General features: G+C 38.2%; 2 protein-coding genes across 2 annotated transcripts; both read right to left on the reverse strand.

Annotated features, from left to right (window-relative positions):
* Positions 1 to 1,410: 1,410 nt before the first annotated feature.
* Positions 1,411 to 13,290, reverse strand: LOC143041123 (uncharacterized). The gene is made up of 2 exons (XM_076212863.1): positions 12,475 to 13,290; positions 1,411 to 2,322 (listed from the first exon to the last, which is right to left on the reverse strand). Exons 1-2 carry the CDS (start codon positions 12,623 to 12,625, stop codon positions 1,421 to 1,423), a joined length of 1,053 nt encoding a protein of 350 aa, XP_076068978.1. The 5' UTR covers positions 12,626 to 13,290; the 3' UTR covers positions 1,411 to 1,420.
* On the reverse strand, positions 5,735 to 12,284 carry LOC143041124 (uncharacterized). Its single transcript, XM_076212864.1, has 2 exons — positions 12,160 to 12,284; positions 5,735 to 6,632 (listed from the first exon to the last, which is right to left on the reverse strand). The coding sequence occupies exon 2, from the start codon at positions 6,446 to 6,448 to the stop codon at positions 5,735 to 5,737; it is 714 nt and encodes a 237-aa protein (XP_076068979.1). The 5' UTR covers positions 6,449 to 6,632; positions 12,160 to 12,284.
* Positions 13,291 to 19,233: the final 5,943 nt, after the last annotated feature.

Here is a 19,233-nt window from a genome sequence, read left to right on the forward strand (position 1 = left end):
CCAACTCTCCCAGTTGGATGTGCCGGTATTACACAATGAACTTGAAGTTCTTATCCCGTGCGAGCTATGTCACATTTGAAAGCATCTCGCGATAAAGCTGCATCGCACAAGTCATACAAGAAAGTCTTCTCACCTACGCCGATTACCATATGCTGTTAGATACCGCTCCTTCAAGCTGTTAGAAAGGCATTTTTCCGGAGTGGGTCATCACGTGATATTTCAAGTCATCCTTATTTCAAATAGTTTCATCCCAGAGGTCACACCGTAAAAGGCTCAATCATGTGTGGATCATCATGTGACATTTGACAACAGTTTTTTTCGTGAAAAATATTTATTGCACTGGTCACACTGCAATTGGTTCTCTCCTGTATGGGTAATCATGTGACGTTGAGAACATCCTTGCGCGAAAAAGCTTTATTGTACAGGTCACACTGGAATTGCTTCTCTTCAGCGTGGGTAATCATGTGACGTTTAAGATCGTTCTTTCGCGAGAAAGCAGAATCACACGTGTCACATTGGACAGGCTTCTATCCAGTGTGGGTCATCATATGATTTTTGAGACCACGCTTTTGTGAGAAAGCAGAATCACAAAGTCACACTGGATAGCCTTCTATCCTGTGTGGATCATTATGTGATGTTTGAGATTGCGCTTTTGTGAGAATGCAGAATCACACAGGTCACACTGGAAAGGTTTCTCTCCGTGTGGATCATCATGTGGCATTTGAGGTGACCCTTTCGTCAAAAAGTGGAATCACACAAGTCACACCGCAAATGCTTCTCTCCTGTGTGGGTCATGTGACATTTGACATAACTCGTTCGTGAGAAAGCAAAATCACACAGGTCACACTGAAATGGCTTCTCGTGTGTGGGTCATCATGTGACGTTTGAGATCACCCTTTTGTGAGAAAGCGGAATCACACATGTCACACTGGAAATGCTTCTCTCCTGTGTGGGTCATGTGACATTTGAAATGACTCGTTCGTGAGAAAGCATAATCACACAGGTCACACTGAAATGGCCTCTCTTCTGTGTGGGTCATCATGTGGCATCTGAGATCACCCTTTTGTGAGAAAGCAGAATCACACATGTCACACTAGAATAGCTTCTCTCCTGTGTGGGTCTTGTGAAGTTTAAGATTACGCCTTTGGGAAAAATGGAATACCACAGGATACACTGAAATGGCTTCTCTCCTGTATGTGTCATCATATGACGTTTGAGATCACCCTTTTGTGAGAAAGCAGAATCACACAAGTCACACTGGAAAGGCTTCTCTCCTGTGTGGGTCATCACATGACGTTTGAGATCACCCTTTTCTGAGAAAGCAGAATCACACAAGTCACACTGTGGAAGGTTTCTCTCCAGTGTGGGTCATCATGTGATGTTTGAGACTCACCCTTTTGCAAAAAAGCAGAATCACAAGTCACACTGCAAAGGTTTCCCTCCTTTTGTGGGTCATCATGTGACGTTTGAAATGAATCTTTTGTGAGAACACATAATCACACACGTCACACTGGAAATGCTTCTCCCCTGTGTGGGTCATCATATGACATTTGAGATGACTCTTTCGTGAGAAAGCAGAATCACACAGGTCACACTGAAATGGCTTCTCTCCTGTGTGGGTCATCATGTGACGTTTGAGATCACCCTTTTGTGAGAACGTGGAATCACACATGTCACACTTAAATGGCTTCTCTCCTGTGTGGTTCATCATGTGAAGTTTGAGATCACGATTTTGTGAAAAAGTGGAATCACATAGGTCACACTGAAATGGCTTCTCTCCTGTGTGGGTCATCATGTGACGTTTGAGATTACCCTTGTGTGAGAAAGTAGAATCACACACGTCACACTGAAACGGCTTCTCTCCTGTGTGGGTCAACATGTGACGTTTGAGATCACCCTTGTGTGAGAAAGCAGAATCACACAAGTCACACTGGAAAGGTTTCTCTCCTGTGTGGGTCATCATATGACGCTCGAGACCACCCTTTTGTGAGAAAGCAGAATCACACAAGTCACACTGGAAAGGTTTATTTCCTGTGTGGGTCATCATGTGATGTTGGAGACCACCCTTCTGTGAGAAAGCAGAATCACACAAGTCACACTGGAAAGGTTTCTCTCCTGTGTGAATCATCATGTGATATTTGAGACAACCCTTTTGTGAGAAAGCAGAATCACACAAGTCACACTGGAACGGTTTCTCTCCTGTGTGGGTCATCATGTGACGTTTGAGACCACTCTTTCGTGAGAAAGCAGAATCGCACATGTCACACTGGAAAGCCTTCTCTACTTTGTGGGTCATCATGTAATGTATGTGGTAATCCTTTCCTGAAAAAAGATGCATCAGACAGGTCACATGTGTGTCATAACTTGACATTTGAGATCACGCCTGAGTGAGAAACCAGAATCAAACTTAAAAGGCTTCTCTTTTGCGTGGGTCATAGTGTGACATATAAACTATGTGAGAAAGTTGCATTGTAAATGTTACATTAGAAAGGCTTCTCTCTTATGTGACATTTTTAAGAAAGTAGAATTGTACAGGCTAGACTGGAATGGCTTCTCTCCTGTGTGAGTAATCACACAACATTCAAGATTAACTTTTGGTGAGAAAACTGCATAAAATAGGTCACACTAGCTAGGCTTCTCCCCTGTGTGGGTTATCACTCGATATTTAAAATGACTCGTGAGATAGCCGAGTTATAGATGCAGAAATGTTGATAGTTACCTTTCTGAAAAAAAAAATGTAACCATAATATTGACATTAACTTTTTCAGATTTGTAATATGATTGTTTTGTACACAAACAATTTCACATATGACATCCCCTATAATAAGAATATTTTTACCTGAGATCCCTCAGAATTTAGTTTTGGCGGTGTTTAACTGCTTTTAATGCGTTAGGTTTAATCGCACACCGTAAAATGATTAAAAAAACACTCATGAAAATGGCATGAATGCACATTACATCGCCACCATTTACATTGTCCCAGCCCTCGAACAGGTGCCCATCTACGTACCCACACTACTCGCCAACAACCACAATTGTTAACATTGGTCACTGATTACTTAGTTGGCCATGTCAATACACAACCATATGAACTTCATATAGTGGAAAATAAAAAAAATATGGTCATTATAATGGTGTTTCTACTACCCTCTTCTATTCTTTCGCTACAATGTAAACAAACACAGTTGCCAGATCAACTCCGACATGAGCCACTGTCCAATCCGTGTACCAGTTATAACTGCTGGCAATATTACAATCCAAATACCGAATGTATATTACCCTGAGACTCACTTGAGGAACAATATTACGCAAAAGCATAGTCAAAAATACATTTTATACAGACCTGTCAGAGACACTAGAGCTCATTGAGGAGTCATATAACTCAAATTATCTAACACAAAAGTTCTCACGACTCATTCAGATCATCAGATGGAAATTATTGCCCTCCATCAAAGGCCTAACCAACAGGAACTACTTAACTTAGGGTTCAACTGCCTTATTATGTCTAAGCTCAAAAAAGTTCCAAAAAGAACAGAATGTGAAATTCTTATTGATGATGTAAAGAAATTAAGTAAAAGAGGTGAAGTGTGTGTGTGTGTATATAGATATATAACATTTTTAGAAGCTCTGCAAAGGATTCGAACCCAGACCTGTGCGTAAATAATAAAGAGGTCAGGACGCTAGAGATTGAGCCATTAGTGTCTTGACCTCGTATTTACGCATAGGTCAGGGTTCGAATCCTTGGCAGAGCTTCTAAAAATCTTGACGCAACAACAAAAATAATAATGATAATAAAACCCGCGATTATACATGTCACTTTGGTTTATTGTTTAAGAAAAATGACAAGTGTTTTGTTCAACTGTACAGGTCTCAGCTGTAAACTTACTTTTCTATTGCAAGGTTATTTTTAATGTATATGCTAAGGGATGTCATGATATGATAAACCTAGATTTTTATGAATTTATATATATATATATACATATATATATACTGTATATATATATATATATATATATATATATATATATATATATATATATATAGAGTATAAACATATATATATATATATATATATATATATATATATATATATATACTGTATACACATATATATATATATACATTAAAACCATTCCTCACTTCCACTTTTTGAAAGGACGATCACCATATTCTATGTGGCCTAAGATTTAATTTTCTAAGTGACTGGTGAAATGAAAAATAACAGGGCACAGTAGCGAATGAACAAGCATTACAAAGAGAAATATGAAATACAATAGCACACATAACTGGAAATAAGAAAGGGTGGTTATAGTTCAGCAATTATCATGTATGCCAGAAGTTAATGCTTGTGTGATTCTTGAGAATCCTTTATGGTTTCCATTTGCCCGGATAAACCTCCCACCACACACACACACACATCATACATGAAAAGCGAGCAAACGAGTGAATTTTGGCAGAAATAGCACCAGGTGGAATTTATCATAACAAATTCGAACTTACCGAAATGCCTGGAAACACATCACGATAAATACATGTCACATGAAATACTAAGAAACAAAAGAATATGTATGCAGTCATTTGGCACTTCCAACTGCATCTTAACAAATGCTTTCCAACACTCCAATCAAACAGAGAGAGCCAATCATGATTGCTGTAATTTGGCATAAGTATTATAATTAATCCATAAGTATAACGACCCATCTAGGTTCCAGTTTTGGCAACGATGTCCCATTTTGTCGGAGTTTCGTGGGAGACACACGATGACACATAGAGAGACGGACAAGCAGAAGTTCTCAAATCTTTATATGCCACAAGTTTCGATACCAAACCCAACACTGGTGTACGGACAGCTTCCCACATGAACATTTTTCCACATCACATTTTCACACATCCATTTTCCAACATTGTCATTTTCCCACATGCAGAAGGACACCTTCCCACGTGACATTTAAGATGATCCTTTCGTGAGAAAGTTGCATCACACAGATCACATTGGAAATTTTTCTGTCCACTGTGGGTCATCACGTGACGTTTGAGATCACTCTTTCGTGAGAAAGCTGCATCACACATGTCACACTGGAAAGCCTTCTCTCCAGTGTGGGTCATTATGTGATATTTAAGTGCACTATTTTCTGAGTAAGCTGAACCACACACGTCACACTTAAAAGGCTTTTCTCCAGTATGGGTCACTATGTGATATTTGAGAGCACTCCTTTCTGAGTAAGCTGCGTCACACAGGTCACACTTGAAAGGTTTCTCTACAGTATGGGTCATCATGTGACGTTTGAGATGATCCATTCGTGAGAAAGCTGCATCACACAGGTCACATTTAGTTTTTTTCTGTGCACTGTGGGTCATCATGTGACGTTTGAGAGCACTCTTTCGTGAGAAGGCTGCATCACACATGTCACACTGGAAAGGCTTCTCTCCAGTGTGGGTCATTATGTGATACCTGAGAGCACTCTTTTCAGAGTAAACTGAACCACACACGTCACACTTGAAAGGCTTCTCTCCAGTATGGGTCATTATGTGATATTTGAGAGCACTCCTTTCTGAGTAAGCTGCGTCACACAGGTCACACTTGAAAGGCTTCTCTCCAGTGTGGTTCATCACGTGACGTTTGAGATGATCCATTCGTGAGAAAGCTGCATCACACAGGTCACATTTGAATTTTTTCTGTCCATTGTGGGTCATCATGTGACGTTTGAGAGCAGGCTTTCGCAAGAAAGCTGCATCACACGTCACACTGGAAAGTCTTCTCTCCAGTGTGGGTCATTATGTGATATCTGAGAGCACTCCTTTCTGAGTATGCTGCACCACACAGGTCACACTTGAAAGGCTTCTCTCCAGTATGGGTCATCATGTGATATCTGAGAGCACTTTTTTCTGAGTAAGCTGCATCACACAGGTCACACTTGAAATACTTCTCTCTAGTTTGGTTCATCATGTGACGTTTGAGGTGCTCCTTTCGTGAGAAAGTTGCATCACACAGGTCACATTGGAAAGGTTTCTCCCCACTGTGGGTCATCGCGTGGTATTTTAGAGAACTCTTTAGTGAGAAAGCTGCTTCACACATGCCACATTCGAAAGGCTTCTCTCCACTGTGGGTCATTGTATGATATTTAAGAGCACGCTTTCCTGAAAACACTGCTTCACACAAGTCGCATTTGAAAGGCTTTTCTGCAGTGTGGGTCATCATATGTTCTTTAAGAAAACCCTTTCGTGAGAAAGATGCATCACACAGATCACATTGGAAAGGCTTCTCTCCAGTGTGTGTCATCATGTGATATCTAAGAGCATTCTTTCGTGACACAGTTGTATCACACAGGTCACACTTGAAAGGCTTCTCTCCAGCGTGGGTCATCATGTGATATTTGATACAATCATTTCTGGGAAAAGATGCATCACACAGGTCACATTGGAAAGACTTCTCTCCCGTGTGGGTCATCACGAGGCCTTTGAAAGCATTCTTTCCTGGCAAAACTGCATCACACTGTTCGCATTTGAAAGGCTTCTCCAGTGTGTGTCATCGTGTGATATTGAGTCAGACGCCTCACCACACTCTCTTATATGATGAATATACGCAATCTTAGGATACCCTTTCCCAGGAATTGTTGATATATACATTTGACCTGAAAAATATATGTTTGACATCTAACTTTTTGAGAGCATGTAATAGGAGTAACACGATTTTATGCAAATACAGTTTGGCATCAACCAAAACGAAGTGGGGGAAGGAAACAAAGAACTTGTATCAAAGAAGCTTAAAGGGAGAAATGAGAGGTTGAACAAATACTAAATTTGACACTGGGACAGCAAATATTAATCAGGAAATAAGTCAAAAGAGTGGCTGAATAAACACTGCAAAGAGATTGAGGGTAAGAAAAAAGGGGGTCTGTGTATAAAGGATACAATGGCATAATTGGAAACAATAATCTTTGACAAATTTTCACAGAGGACCATGTTTGAGAGACTTATGAGGATCTGATATTGATTTCTACAGGAAATCACTTGGTTTCCATTTCCGGTGACTCCACCCCTCCCAATCACAGGGCTGGTGGTTAACGAGTAAAACTTCGCACAAATACCACCAGAAGCCTACAAATAAAACTACAAAATGTTGATTTCTGACATTCTTAAGAAGTAAATTGCTTCAAGTCAATATATCCTAACCTGTCCCTTCCTACACCTACATTAGGTTAGATTCTCCCCTCCCTTCCATCAATTACTAAAACAAGGTGCACGGTGGGAGTAACTTGCTGACTTACAACTATTCAGTGCAAATAGCGACTTCATATACATTACAAATATTTGCTTCCCGCAGCAATCTTACTCGTAAATCAACATAATGACGTATTTAAAAAATGTGCTCGTCTTCGCCCGCCTATAATAATACGTTAGGTCCAAATTGTAAGAGGCTGGAAAAAAAAAGATAGAAAGATGGATAGAAGACGTGTAGGTCCTTTATAAACAATAGCCCAAACAAGCTGTGCTATGCCTTTCCATCTTGTTTGTAAATAACAGCCCGGGAACTCGAGTGTACATTTACAATATTGCTAAGTAAACAATATTGTCATATAGATGTGAAACAAAGAATGTCATTGGCGAAAGGATGGAGAAAATTCAATTGGTTCACGAATGTAAAATCACGCCCTTTGGGGAGGATCTTGAATATAATGCGATCATTGGACTAAGGAAATCTTTATGTAACTGCAAAGCTCACGTAGAATGTAACATACGTGCTTTTGGGGGATTTATTTGAAGAACCTTGAAGAGAGAGCATTGTGTACAATTCAATTTACCATAAGATATAGATTACTACATTTTCTTTCTCCTTGACAAAAGACTATAACTAAAAGAAGCGAATCGCCATTTCCATAAATGAGTACCACAAGGGCAGCAACAGTGGCATGGGTGGCGAGTAACGGCACCAGAAAGAACCCACGCAAATAAAATATCTCCGAAGAGAAACACTCAACGCATGCAACTAAAACATATATATGCATCTGACCTAGTTATGGACCAAATGGTCTCCTACCAGCATGCTCCTCCTTTCTAAATAGAATTGGTTACCCTCATAAACATGTAATGTATGCACATCATACCCACACCATTTACAGTGTCCCAGCCCAGCCACCTCACAGCAAAATACTGCTTAACATGCCTAACCTTGAGGAGGTGCTCATTTATGTATCCATGCTACTCGCCAACAACCACCACTTGACTACTGTTAATATTGGTCACTGATCACTTAGTTGGTCATATCAATACACACCCATATGAACTTCATATAGTGGAAACTCCCAACAAATGGTTAACTGGTCATTATAATGGTATTTGCTACTACCCTTTTCTATTCTTTCACTACAATGCAAACAAACACATAGTCACCAGATGAACTCTGACATGAGCCACTGTCCAATCCATGTGCCAGTTATAACTGCTGGCAATGTTACAAAACCAATACTGAATGTATATTGCCCTGACTCACTTAAGGAACCATATTACATAAAAACATAGTCAAAAATACATTTTATACAGAACTGTCAGAGACACTAGAGCTCATGGAGGAGTCATATAACTCAAATTATCTAACACAAAAGTTCTCACGACCCATTCAGATCATCAGGTTGAAATTATTGCCCTCCATCAAATGCCTGTATATAAATTAATTATAAACTATCATCCGTCACAAAATGATCTTGTAAATTTCACGAAAACAACAAATTCAACAGAACAGAAATATTGACAGCCTTTTTATAGAAATTAAATCAACAAAAAACTAACAGACAAAATACATAACATAATAAGTTGCTCACTTAAAAAAGGAAAAATACCAAGAGACTGGACAATTTTAACATTGTACTAATATATAAAGGAGGAAACAAGGAAGAACCAAAACTACAGGCCAGTCTCACTAACAAGCACTATAGCCAAAATTTGTGAGAAAATCATCAAGAATAGATGGGTAAAACACCTGGAAGACAATAATATAATAAACCCAAGACAATTTGGGTTCAGACAAGGAAGATCATGTACCACAAACTTAATATGTTTATACTGAAGATTAATAGACATAGTGCAAGAAAGGAATGGATGGGCTGATTGTGCCTTCCTGGACTTACAAAAAGCTTTTGACAAAGTACCACACAAAAAAATCATTAAAAAAAATGGAACATATAGGAGGGAAACAAGGGAACCTACTAAAATGGATGGATGACTTCCTGATTGGTAGAAAGATGAGAGTAGTGCTCAGAGAAAAATATTCAGGTTGGAAAGAGGTGATCAGTGGTGTACCGCAAGGATCTGTATTTGCTCCAATATTGTTTGCTATTTATGTGAATGACATGGATGATGATGTGAAATGTTACATGAGCTTCTTTGCAGATGACGCCAAACTATTAAGGAAAGTAAAAACTGAAAGGGACTGCGAATCACTGCTGGAAGACCTGAATGTGGTATGGCATTGGAGTCAGAAATGGGAAGTGGACTTCAATATTAACAAGTGTAGCATAATGAATTTTGGAAAAAAGTAAAAATAGAAAATCAGGAGAATATAAAATTGGAACCAAGGAGGTAAAGAAGAAGAGATCCGAAAAAGATTTGGGTGTAATTATCTCAAACGACATGTCCTATGATAAACTGATCAACAAAATTGTCAGAGAATCCTACAACTTGCTAAGATCAATAAGAGGTACTTACATATTTGGATGAAGAAATTATTAGAAAAATATTGGTCACACTGATAAGGTCTAGACTAGAATATGTAGTGACATTGTGGTCACCAGTACCAAAAAGAATATAAAGAAAATAGAAAGAACCCAGAGAGCAGCAACAAAAATGACACCTGCACTTGTAAACTTGTCATATGAGGAGAGATTGGCTAAACTGGAGTTACCAACTATGGAGCAAAGAAGAGAGAGAGGTGACCTATTGACCATCTACAGAATCATGAAGGGCACAGAAATACTCTATAGAGAGGACTTGTTAAACTGGGACAAGAGAAACACAAGAGGACATGAAAAAACAAAACAAAAAAAACATAGCTACAGAAGAGATCTGAAGAAAAACAGTTTTCCACATAGAGTGGTGAACACTTGGAACAAACTGGACAAAAAAATAGTGTGTGCAATAACCATTCATGAGTTTAAGAGCAAACTAGATGCAACTGGTCAGCATCCACGGAAACATAAGAGATGGGAATAAAACAACTTAGAAAACTGGAATTCTTAGCAGGTATCAACATTCAATGGAATTCAATCAACCTGTAGCATCAAGAATCTTAATGTCATCAATTCAATTTATTTTAACATTATATGTTCGGTTTTCTTTTTTGTATAGGAAAAATATAATAGAGATGCAAAATATGTAATTGTGTTTTATACATGGATCATCTATGTCTTGTGGCATTCTGTCTAGATACCAGTTGGAAGATGTGTTATACTAGGAAGGAATCAAAGGGGAAAGAAATTATTAGAAATGTGTGTGAAACAAGAGATGGTGGTTGGAAAGTACCCCCTCCAAATTGTTAGGTAAGGTATTTATCGACCCCCCAAGCATTTATTGACCCTTTGCATACTCGCATTGACTGCCATGGGTTGATATCAACCACTTTGGAGACCTCTGATGTTGCCAGTGCCTGACAAGCATGTATCACATGACTGCTGTCAATAGTTTTCCTCTACTGACATTTAAACTTGAGTTCTTGGTGACTAGGAAACCCATAAACTTCATCCTGTGACAGAAACACAGACCTTGTTATGAGTACAAGGTTCTCCTGGCAAATGTTTTGCTTGACACTGCAACTTCTGGCCATTCAATAGTTCATGCTACCCAAAGATATTGCTACATACTTCTCCTGATTGTCATACCCTAATGATAAATATCAGTTTTACTGACATTTATTGAATGTCAGTGAAGACAATTACTTAGCACAGTGTGGAAAAAAATACACAAGGTAAATAGGACCCACAATCCGATTAGGTTCTAACCACGAATAAAATTACAATGAACATTTGCACTCATGTAATATCTGACTTCAGATGTTATCTTACTGGTCTACAATGAACTTGAGGTAAATTAGGTGGATATATATCCTAATATTCACAAAACACCCAACAGGCAATTTTTTTCCTAACAGTTTTCCTGTTGATTTGAACAAATCGGGTGTTCCACTTCAATTGGAAATCACTTGTTTGTACTACCCCCCCCCCCCATCTGGGGACTGCATTGGAAAATAAGTATTGCGATTTAGAGAAGCACTCAAAGCCAGTGATTAATGAGAGAAATGACAACATTGTTCAAATAAACGATAAAGCAAGCACAGTACTCTCCTATTCTGACCATATCTAACCTAACCAGTCTCTCTCCCTCATGGAGAATAGATTTTTCAATGGTATTTGTTTCTTATATTTGATACATGATAATTTTATACATATCCATACATATTTTTTACAATAATGTAATGATTCTATATAATTTTAAGTATTCACAAAGATGTTTGCCAGTCTGCAACCCATTCTTATATCATCTGCTAGCCCATGTTTAAATACAATAAATTCATAGTAACGTCAGCAATGTTTTTAAAACACTAAGACAAGCATATTTAGTTACCAAGAATTAGGTTAGGTTACATTATGTTAAATCTCAAGGCTGCAATTCTAAGTCTTACCTGTATCATCAATTTGCTTTTATCATTATGAGTATTCTCAACCCCAGATATAAGTACCACAAATCAATAGTAACATCAGTGGTGATTAGAAAAAAAGACTAGCTATCATCTTTATATATACCTAATTCTACACTTGTAAAAAATCTTATTTAGTACTTGGAATTGTTCTAAAACATCAGTATATACTGTTAAATACTTCCTAGACCTAGTTCTAGAGCTACTGTTATTTGAAATGCTTTCTTTGAATTTTGAGTATCCCAACCCAAAACAAAATTTAACCTCCCTGCAGACAGCCCCCTCTACAATTTTTGAAACGCTGGGTTCCTTTCAACAGAACAATACCTAATTTGATCTCATTACTAACCTACAGCATTCTTTCTAAAGCATCCAACACCTACACAGCTACAACCATAATGGTTTCCAACTTCCAGGCATCAATCTAATCATGTAGGCTCTGTCTGGCAAATGCCTATGATAATCTTCATTACCTGTGTGGTCTCCTTCTTTGCTATCAATTTTCGTGACACAATGCCTAAACTATTTCAAATATTCCTGCAAATGTGCAAAGGCACCTTTTGAAATGTCTTTACGTGATTTACCCCAACACGAAAATATTTGTCACAACAGAGGAAAGAATGCTTAAATCATAAGCTCTGACAAGGGGTAACTATTTTTTTTTTTTTTTTTTATGAACCAGAAATCCACCTCCTTACGATCTGACCGTTCACAACCTATGTTTTACTTAACAGTCCTGATCTGTGTAGGAAGTAGTGGTGAGATGATACCGGTACTGGTATACTTACTTTCGGTAATTTTGTCTGTTAATGACACGACTGATGTCGGCTTTCGCACGTTCCAAGTTGTCCTTGGTTCTGTATTGCTTCTGGCAGGGTGTTGTGGTGGTTGTAGGGGTAGCCTGGTATCAGTGGATGGTCTGGTAACCCATCCAACCATTTGTCCAGCTTTCTCTTGAAGGTCTCCGGGCTAGTGTCTGTCTGGTCCCGGAGATCTCTGGGGAGGTAGTTGAACAAACGGGGTCCATTGTGAGTGAAGGAGTTGTGCTTTAGTGTCCTCACTCTTTGTATGGAGCCTACAGTACCCTTTATGAAGCAAAGTCTTCCTTTTCTAGGATGATAGTTTGACACTATCCCCACATTTGGCACTCTGTCCTCCAGGATTTTCCACACATAAATAATTATGTAACGTTCCCTTCTCCTCTGCAGAGAGTACAGTTTTAACTGGTTTAGTCTTTCCCAATAGTTTAGGTGCTGTACTCCCTGAATTTTTGCAGTGGAGGAACGCTGGATAGCTTCTAGGTTGGCTATTTCTTGTACTTTGTACGGAGACCATAGCTGGCAACAGTACTCAAGCCTTGGGACTACCAGACACTTCCATAGGGTCTTCAGGCACTGCCCTTGTCTGGAGTTGAAAGTTCTGAGCACCCACCCATTCAAGTTTCTTCCCGCTTCTATTACTTTGTTGATGTGGTGTGAACTCTTGCTCACAGGCATACAAAGCTGTTTAAGAACATCGGTTATGATGTGAAGTTATGTGGGGTTTGATTGCTAATGTAGGATTTATTGGATATTGTTCCTAGCCTATATCAATATATATAATACGGCTGATTGAAGAACTGGGTAACAATCTGTTATGTAGAGATGTTTATGCACTTTAACTTACACTGGAAAATGAAGAGGGCGACGTGATCTAATATATTCAAACGGGTCAAGATTATCATTTAGACAGCAGGGCAGGACTCATAGTAATGGAATGAAATTGGACAAATTTAGGTTTAAGAAATAGACAAGAACTGATTTACAACAGTGATCAATAAATGGAATATACTTTATAACCATGTAATAAACGCTGAAATAATTGGTTGTTTTAGAGAAGATTGGACAATTTTATGGATAGGGATGACAGGTGGTTAAGGGTATGGAACTGCCTATTGCAGGCCTTATGGTCTATTGCAGTCTCTTCCTTCCATATGTTCTTATGTACTGGTAGTGTAGTGGAAGCGTTTTGGTAAGTGCCAAACACACAGTACTTTTGGTAGGAGTTTATTGCGTAGGTCTACACACAAGTACGGCAGGAAGTAATCTCTCACCAGCGAATGCTAGGAGGCCTAGCCTGGGCATCAAGACGCGCTCGCGCCCTACTTCCTGATACATTGTTGCCAGGCGGGGAAAAAGATTAGGTAAAACAATACATACAAACATCTCTAGGTATATACATAAGAATATACAGAATCAAGAGAACAATTACATATAATGATGAATATGCATGCAAAATGGTTAAGGGTAACATATATTCAATACCTTAATGCTATGACGTGTACAATTGGCATAGACGCATACGCCTGTAGCGTACGCCTAATGACGTATATATAATTGTGTATAGGGCACTTATATAATTTAATGACTACATAGGCTTACTTATACAAAACATTTACAATAAATATATGTTGATATTAAGTACTCATGTATAATAAAGATGTGTTACATATACAATAAAGGAGATACATATACAATAAATATATACAATAATCAAGTAAGGAGGGGGTTGCCACAGCGTCTCGACTGATGAGGAAACGGCCTTGGAAGCTTCTCCGTTGCATGGAACTTCCAAGTGAAATGGCACCAAGCAGGATGCAGATCTGAAGCGGGTAGAAATCTGGATGATCCATGAATAAATTTTGCGGACCAGTGGGTGGCGCTTTTGAGGAAGAAGATTGTTCATAGGGTACTTTTTGGTTGGTTGAAGATTTGGTAGATATGTGGTTATCTAAACACGGGTCTTAGTCTCTTTGGAGGCCCGTAACTGTTGTCTAGAATGTAATCTGTTGAGCCGAGCTGTAATCAGCTATGTTGGCGTTCCATAATTTTCTGGGCGACGGATATTGTCGCAAGATGTGGGAGTGCCCTTCTATATCTTCGATTATGGAAAATACTACATCAGCTCCAGTCTTCGGGGGCCGTGGCGTCGATTTGTTTTCCTCCTCTCAGGGCGATGGTGTTATTGCACTCTAGGATGTAGTGAAGGAGAGGTTCCGAGGTGGTCATACCGCAGTACTCGCAGTCTCAGTCCTGCTGTCCGTCCTACTACTTTCCCGCAGCACTTGTACCCCAACCTCATTCTTGTGAATCTGATGATTATATAAGATGCAAGCGAGGGAACGGGGATTGACGGCTCTACCATTCGATTTACAAAGTTATATGTTAGTTACAACAGTGAAGCGAATAAAGGCTTTGGTCTAACTTCATGGGTGGGGTCGGGAGCTGCGTGAAGAGATATGACGGTAATTGGTAGATCGGTCGGCTGGGAATATATTAGTCCCTGGATTAATCCCTGTGACTGCCGTGACGTGTGTTAGTATATATAATTCTGTGTGTGTGCACATCCAGTGTCTATAGGCAGGAGGTTTTCCCTCAAGTATACTTCATTAAAGAGAATGGCAAGTTTACTATGACCAAGCCTCTTTCTAAAATTATTTTTGCTTTCTATAGGCAGTAACCTGTTTCTCTGTATGTCATGCTAATGGGTAGCAGGCATAAATTGCTTGTAGCCAAAACGCGTTTTCATATTAGCCAGCGACACGGTGGGTCTCCTCGTAAATGCTCCGTAGGCAACCTCTAGAACCAGCAGCCGACATTTCACCTCGTTCCCTCTCCTTCTACAAGCGGTAGATACGTACTGTAGCCCGGCTATTTATCCTCCTCTGCAGAAATGCTGAGCGAGTGTAGAGTGTAACCATCCAGTAATATGATCTTTTTGCTCATTCCCCCCACAAATATCGTTGACGTGGTCCTTTAGTTAGGAAACATAAAATGATATCTGTCCGACTAAAATTAGGTTATAAACCAGTGTAGTAAATGAACGAGACAGGGGGAGTGCCACAATATTCATCTTGTAAGTTGTGTGATTTGTCCAATGCTAATAAATTTCAGTATTAATGCCTCGAATGTCCCACAGTGGTTGCTTGCTGATGACTATTTAGATGCACTTCTTCAACGTCACCCGCATTTTGGTGGGTGCTGACTGTATTTGTCTGTTACGTGGTATTTCTGACAGACAGCTAGATTTGAGTTTTGCCATCTGTAATTTCACTTGATATGTTATTGCAGTACAATATACATGTCTATATATATATTTCTGGTATTTCCTTCAAGCTCGATTGTACCCCTGCCTCTGGATATTTGCACCTGTCTACAATATTCCACTTCAGTCAAAAAACGTTGTCCTGTGAGTCATGAATTTAATGTACAAAGCTACCAGGTCTGTCGTTCATTGTTGCAAACCGTTATTTATTGCATCCTCCATTTTTCTATAACTAGCCCGATTTTCATGCCACCTCACTAAATTTCAACAAAGTGAAGCAGTCGATTCTCTTCAACACACTGGGTTAGAGAAATAGAAAAGGGGGGGTGAACCGTTCTTGGAACGAGTGTCGGTGCGAAGCTATGGTGTTTCCCATGTGAGTGTTTTATAAGACGACTTGTAGGTATGAATTCTGGGACGATTTTGCCCCGTTTACCGATTCGGATGTTTGAACACGGTTCAAAGCGTCCTCGATAACTAAAAATATATATATATATTTGTCAACAAAGGCAGATTCAACATCAGAAAATAAGTTTATAAGTTACTTTACAAGTAACTTATGTAAGGTTTGCTTTGAGCATTATCAAACCAATAACTTTATTGATTGTTTAAGTTTTGGCGCAAATTAGATCCGAGTAAAGATCAAAATAAATCCTCCTCATAGTTGAGAATCAAATATTACAATCAAACTACTTATACTCCCCAGCAAGACCTTCCCAACTGTGGCAACCTTGACAAGAACACCTTATTTGAAACCTGCTGATAGTTTCCCCATGTGTATTATATTTGGTTCATATGTACAAACAGCATACATGGATGCAAGCTTCAATTTGGCCTGTATTTATCATAATTTCAATTTTTGTATTGTTACAGATTAGGCTATATTGTTGGTGTATGGTAATAGTAAAAAAAATCACAATTCTGGCTACAATTGAAGTCACAATCATTTCATGGTGGCCAATAAAAAAGTCACAGGAAGAATTCACAACTTTGGTGAGGAAAGTAGGTAATCAAACAAAAATATTAAAGTCACTGTATCCTATTATAGTCTCTTCTTCATTGCAACAATGTATAGTGCTCAGTGTCCCCATTATGGATTTTACTCACCCGCTTTTATTTCTACTGAAACCACTGTCACAGGTTTCTTTTGCAACTGGGGGACTAAACAATCCACGCTTGTCAACATATATAGATATTTAGATGAAAAGTAAAACATGCTGTCTTCTCATTTGTTTGTTCATTATAATACCATGTCACAATATTTTTTCATTTACTAATTTATGGAAAGGTCCCTTTCTTAAGTGCGCATGTTCTGATCAATAGCCAAACAGTTGTACATGATCAACTTGATAACTATAGTGTTCCATGTAGTGTATACATATTAAAACAGCAATTGATAAGGTGAGCATGTCTGTAAGGGATGCATATAAGTATTGCAACAAAACAGTATTTCAATTGTGATTTCTTTGTAGTTCAGTTTCACAATACTAATGAATAAAGCTACAATCATACATTTATCTGTTTATTTATTAATCTATTTCATCAATTCATTTATATTTTAAAGGTCAAGTGAACTTCCATGGGTCCTATAACATATCAGATTCAACCTTAAATTAGACCAATTCCAACAAATACAAATTGAGATAATGAACAGATATCTTCTGGTCTTATAAAACATCAACTAAAACAACTCCAATGGTGTGTGTAGAACATTACCACAGCATTGTTCAATACATAACAACATTTTCATTCAGTACTTTTTAATACATACCACCTGTGTTTACATTACTTGTTAGAAAGCATAAAAAAGACTCAAGTAAATATTTTTTCCCAAGGAAAATGTAACATTCATATCTACCTCAAATGCCATAGGTATGAGTTTGAATCTAACCACTCCCCATACAGCTCCAACATTACTTTGGTTTTACTCTTATTCATTTTTAAACCTACTTTGAGACTTTCCTTCTTCAGATCACTCTGCATATCTTGGAAATCTTCTGCTCTTTCTGAAATAAGAATAATGTCATCCGCAAATCTTAGGTGGTTCAAATATTCGCCATTAACCCTCAAAACTTTATCTTTCCAATTCAATCTTCTGAAAATCTATTCCAAGCAAATTTTAAATAATTTAGGTGAAATTGTATCACCTTGCTGTACTCCTTTCTCTATCTTGATTTTTTTCCTGTATTTTATGTAGTCAAATTACAGTGGTACCTTTTGCATTAATCTTTTCTAGAACCCTTATGATCTGTTCATTTGTACCTTGTTTGCGTATGAAGTTTAGTATTGCTATTTGTTCTATCGAGTCAAAGGCCTTCTTGTAATCTACAAAAGCTAAACATATATTCTGTTGTTTTCTAAATTAGTTGGTTCATCACCTGCAAATATTCTAGAGTTGAATATCTGCTTCTAAAGCCTGCCTGTTCTCTCAGATGGTTTCAGTCTAAAACTTGACTCAGTCTATTAGTAAGGATCTTAGATAATACATTATACAGGATACATTTGATAGCAACCTAATTGGTCAGTAGCTACTAAGGTCCTTCTGCTCTCCTCTTTTATGAAGCAAAACCACTATAGCATTTCACCAGGATTCAGGAATGCTTTCTTGATGTAAGCTCTGGGTAAACAACTGAGCTAACTTGATATAAACTTCTTTCACCTATGTCTTTCAATAGATCTATCACTGGAAAGGCTCCTCTCCTTTGTGAGTCTATCATGTGGAGTTTCCAGGTGCTTTTCCTAATTTCATATTTTTTAGAGCAAATTCTTCTTCCTTTGTAATCTCTGACACACTACTGTCTACAGATGAATTCACTGCCTTTACTACGGTCTCTGATAAGTAAAGCTCTTAGTAAAACTTTTCTACTCTTTACCATTCCGTATCTGCATTTAATGACCTCTCCATTTATATCTTTCAAACATACCCTTTGCTGTCTTCCTAGCATGTCTGCGTTCATTCCCTTTAATATTTTTACCTTTCCGAATAGTTTCTTCTATTTCATCTATGTTTTCCTTTCTTTTCTCTGATCTTTGCCTTTTGTTAATAATCTTGTTAGTTCTACTCTATTACATCACTCCCATTTTCAAACTGCAGGGTTCTTTTAATAAGATTTGTAGCTTTTTGTACTTTCTACTTTCTCGGCTGATTCCTTAATGATATTCACTAAATTCCAATTCATATCCCTTGTAAGGGGGAAAAAGCCTTGGTATATGTATCTTCATTGGTGTCCTTGTTTGTTCTTAGATCTTTGATCACTACTTATGTTGACTTCATGACTGTCAACATTTCTAATGTTCTTACTCTCATCTAATATGAAGTCTACTTCATTATTTGTTGTTTCATTTGGACTTTGCTAGCTCTTACAACCTACATGCTTTTGGAAAAAACATTCACTATTCTCATACTGTAGTTCTCTACAAATTTAATTAACATCTCACTTCCGTTATTTCTTTAACCTATTCCA

The sequence above is a fragment of the Oratosquilla oratoria genome, chromosome 30, assembly GCF_046742065.1.
Source record: "Oratosquilla oratoria isolate Oo_2021 chromosome 30, ASM4674206v1, whole genome shotgun sequence".
NCBI classification, from domain to species: Eukaryota; Metazoa; Arthropoda; class Malacostraca; order Stomatopoda; family Squillidae; genus Oratosquilla; species Oratosquilla oratoria.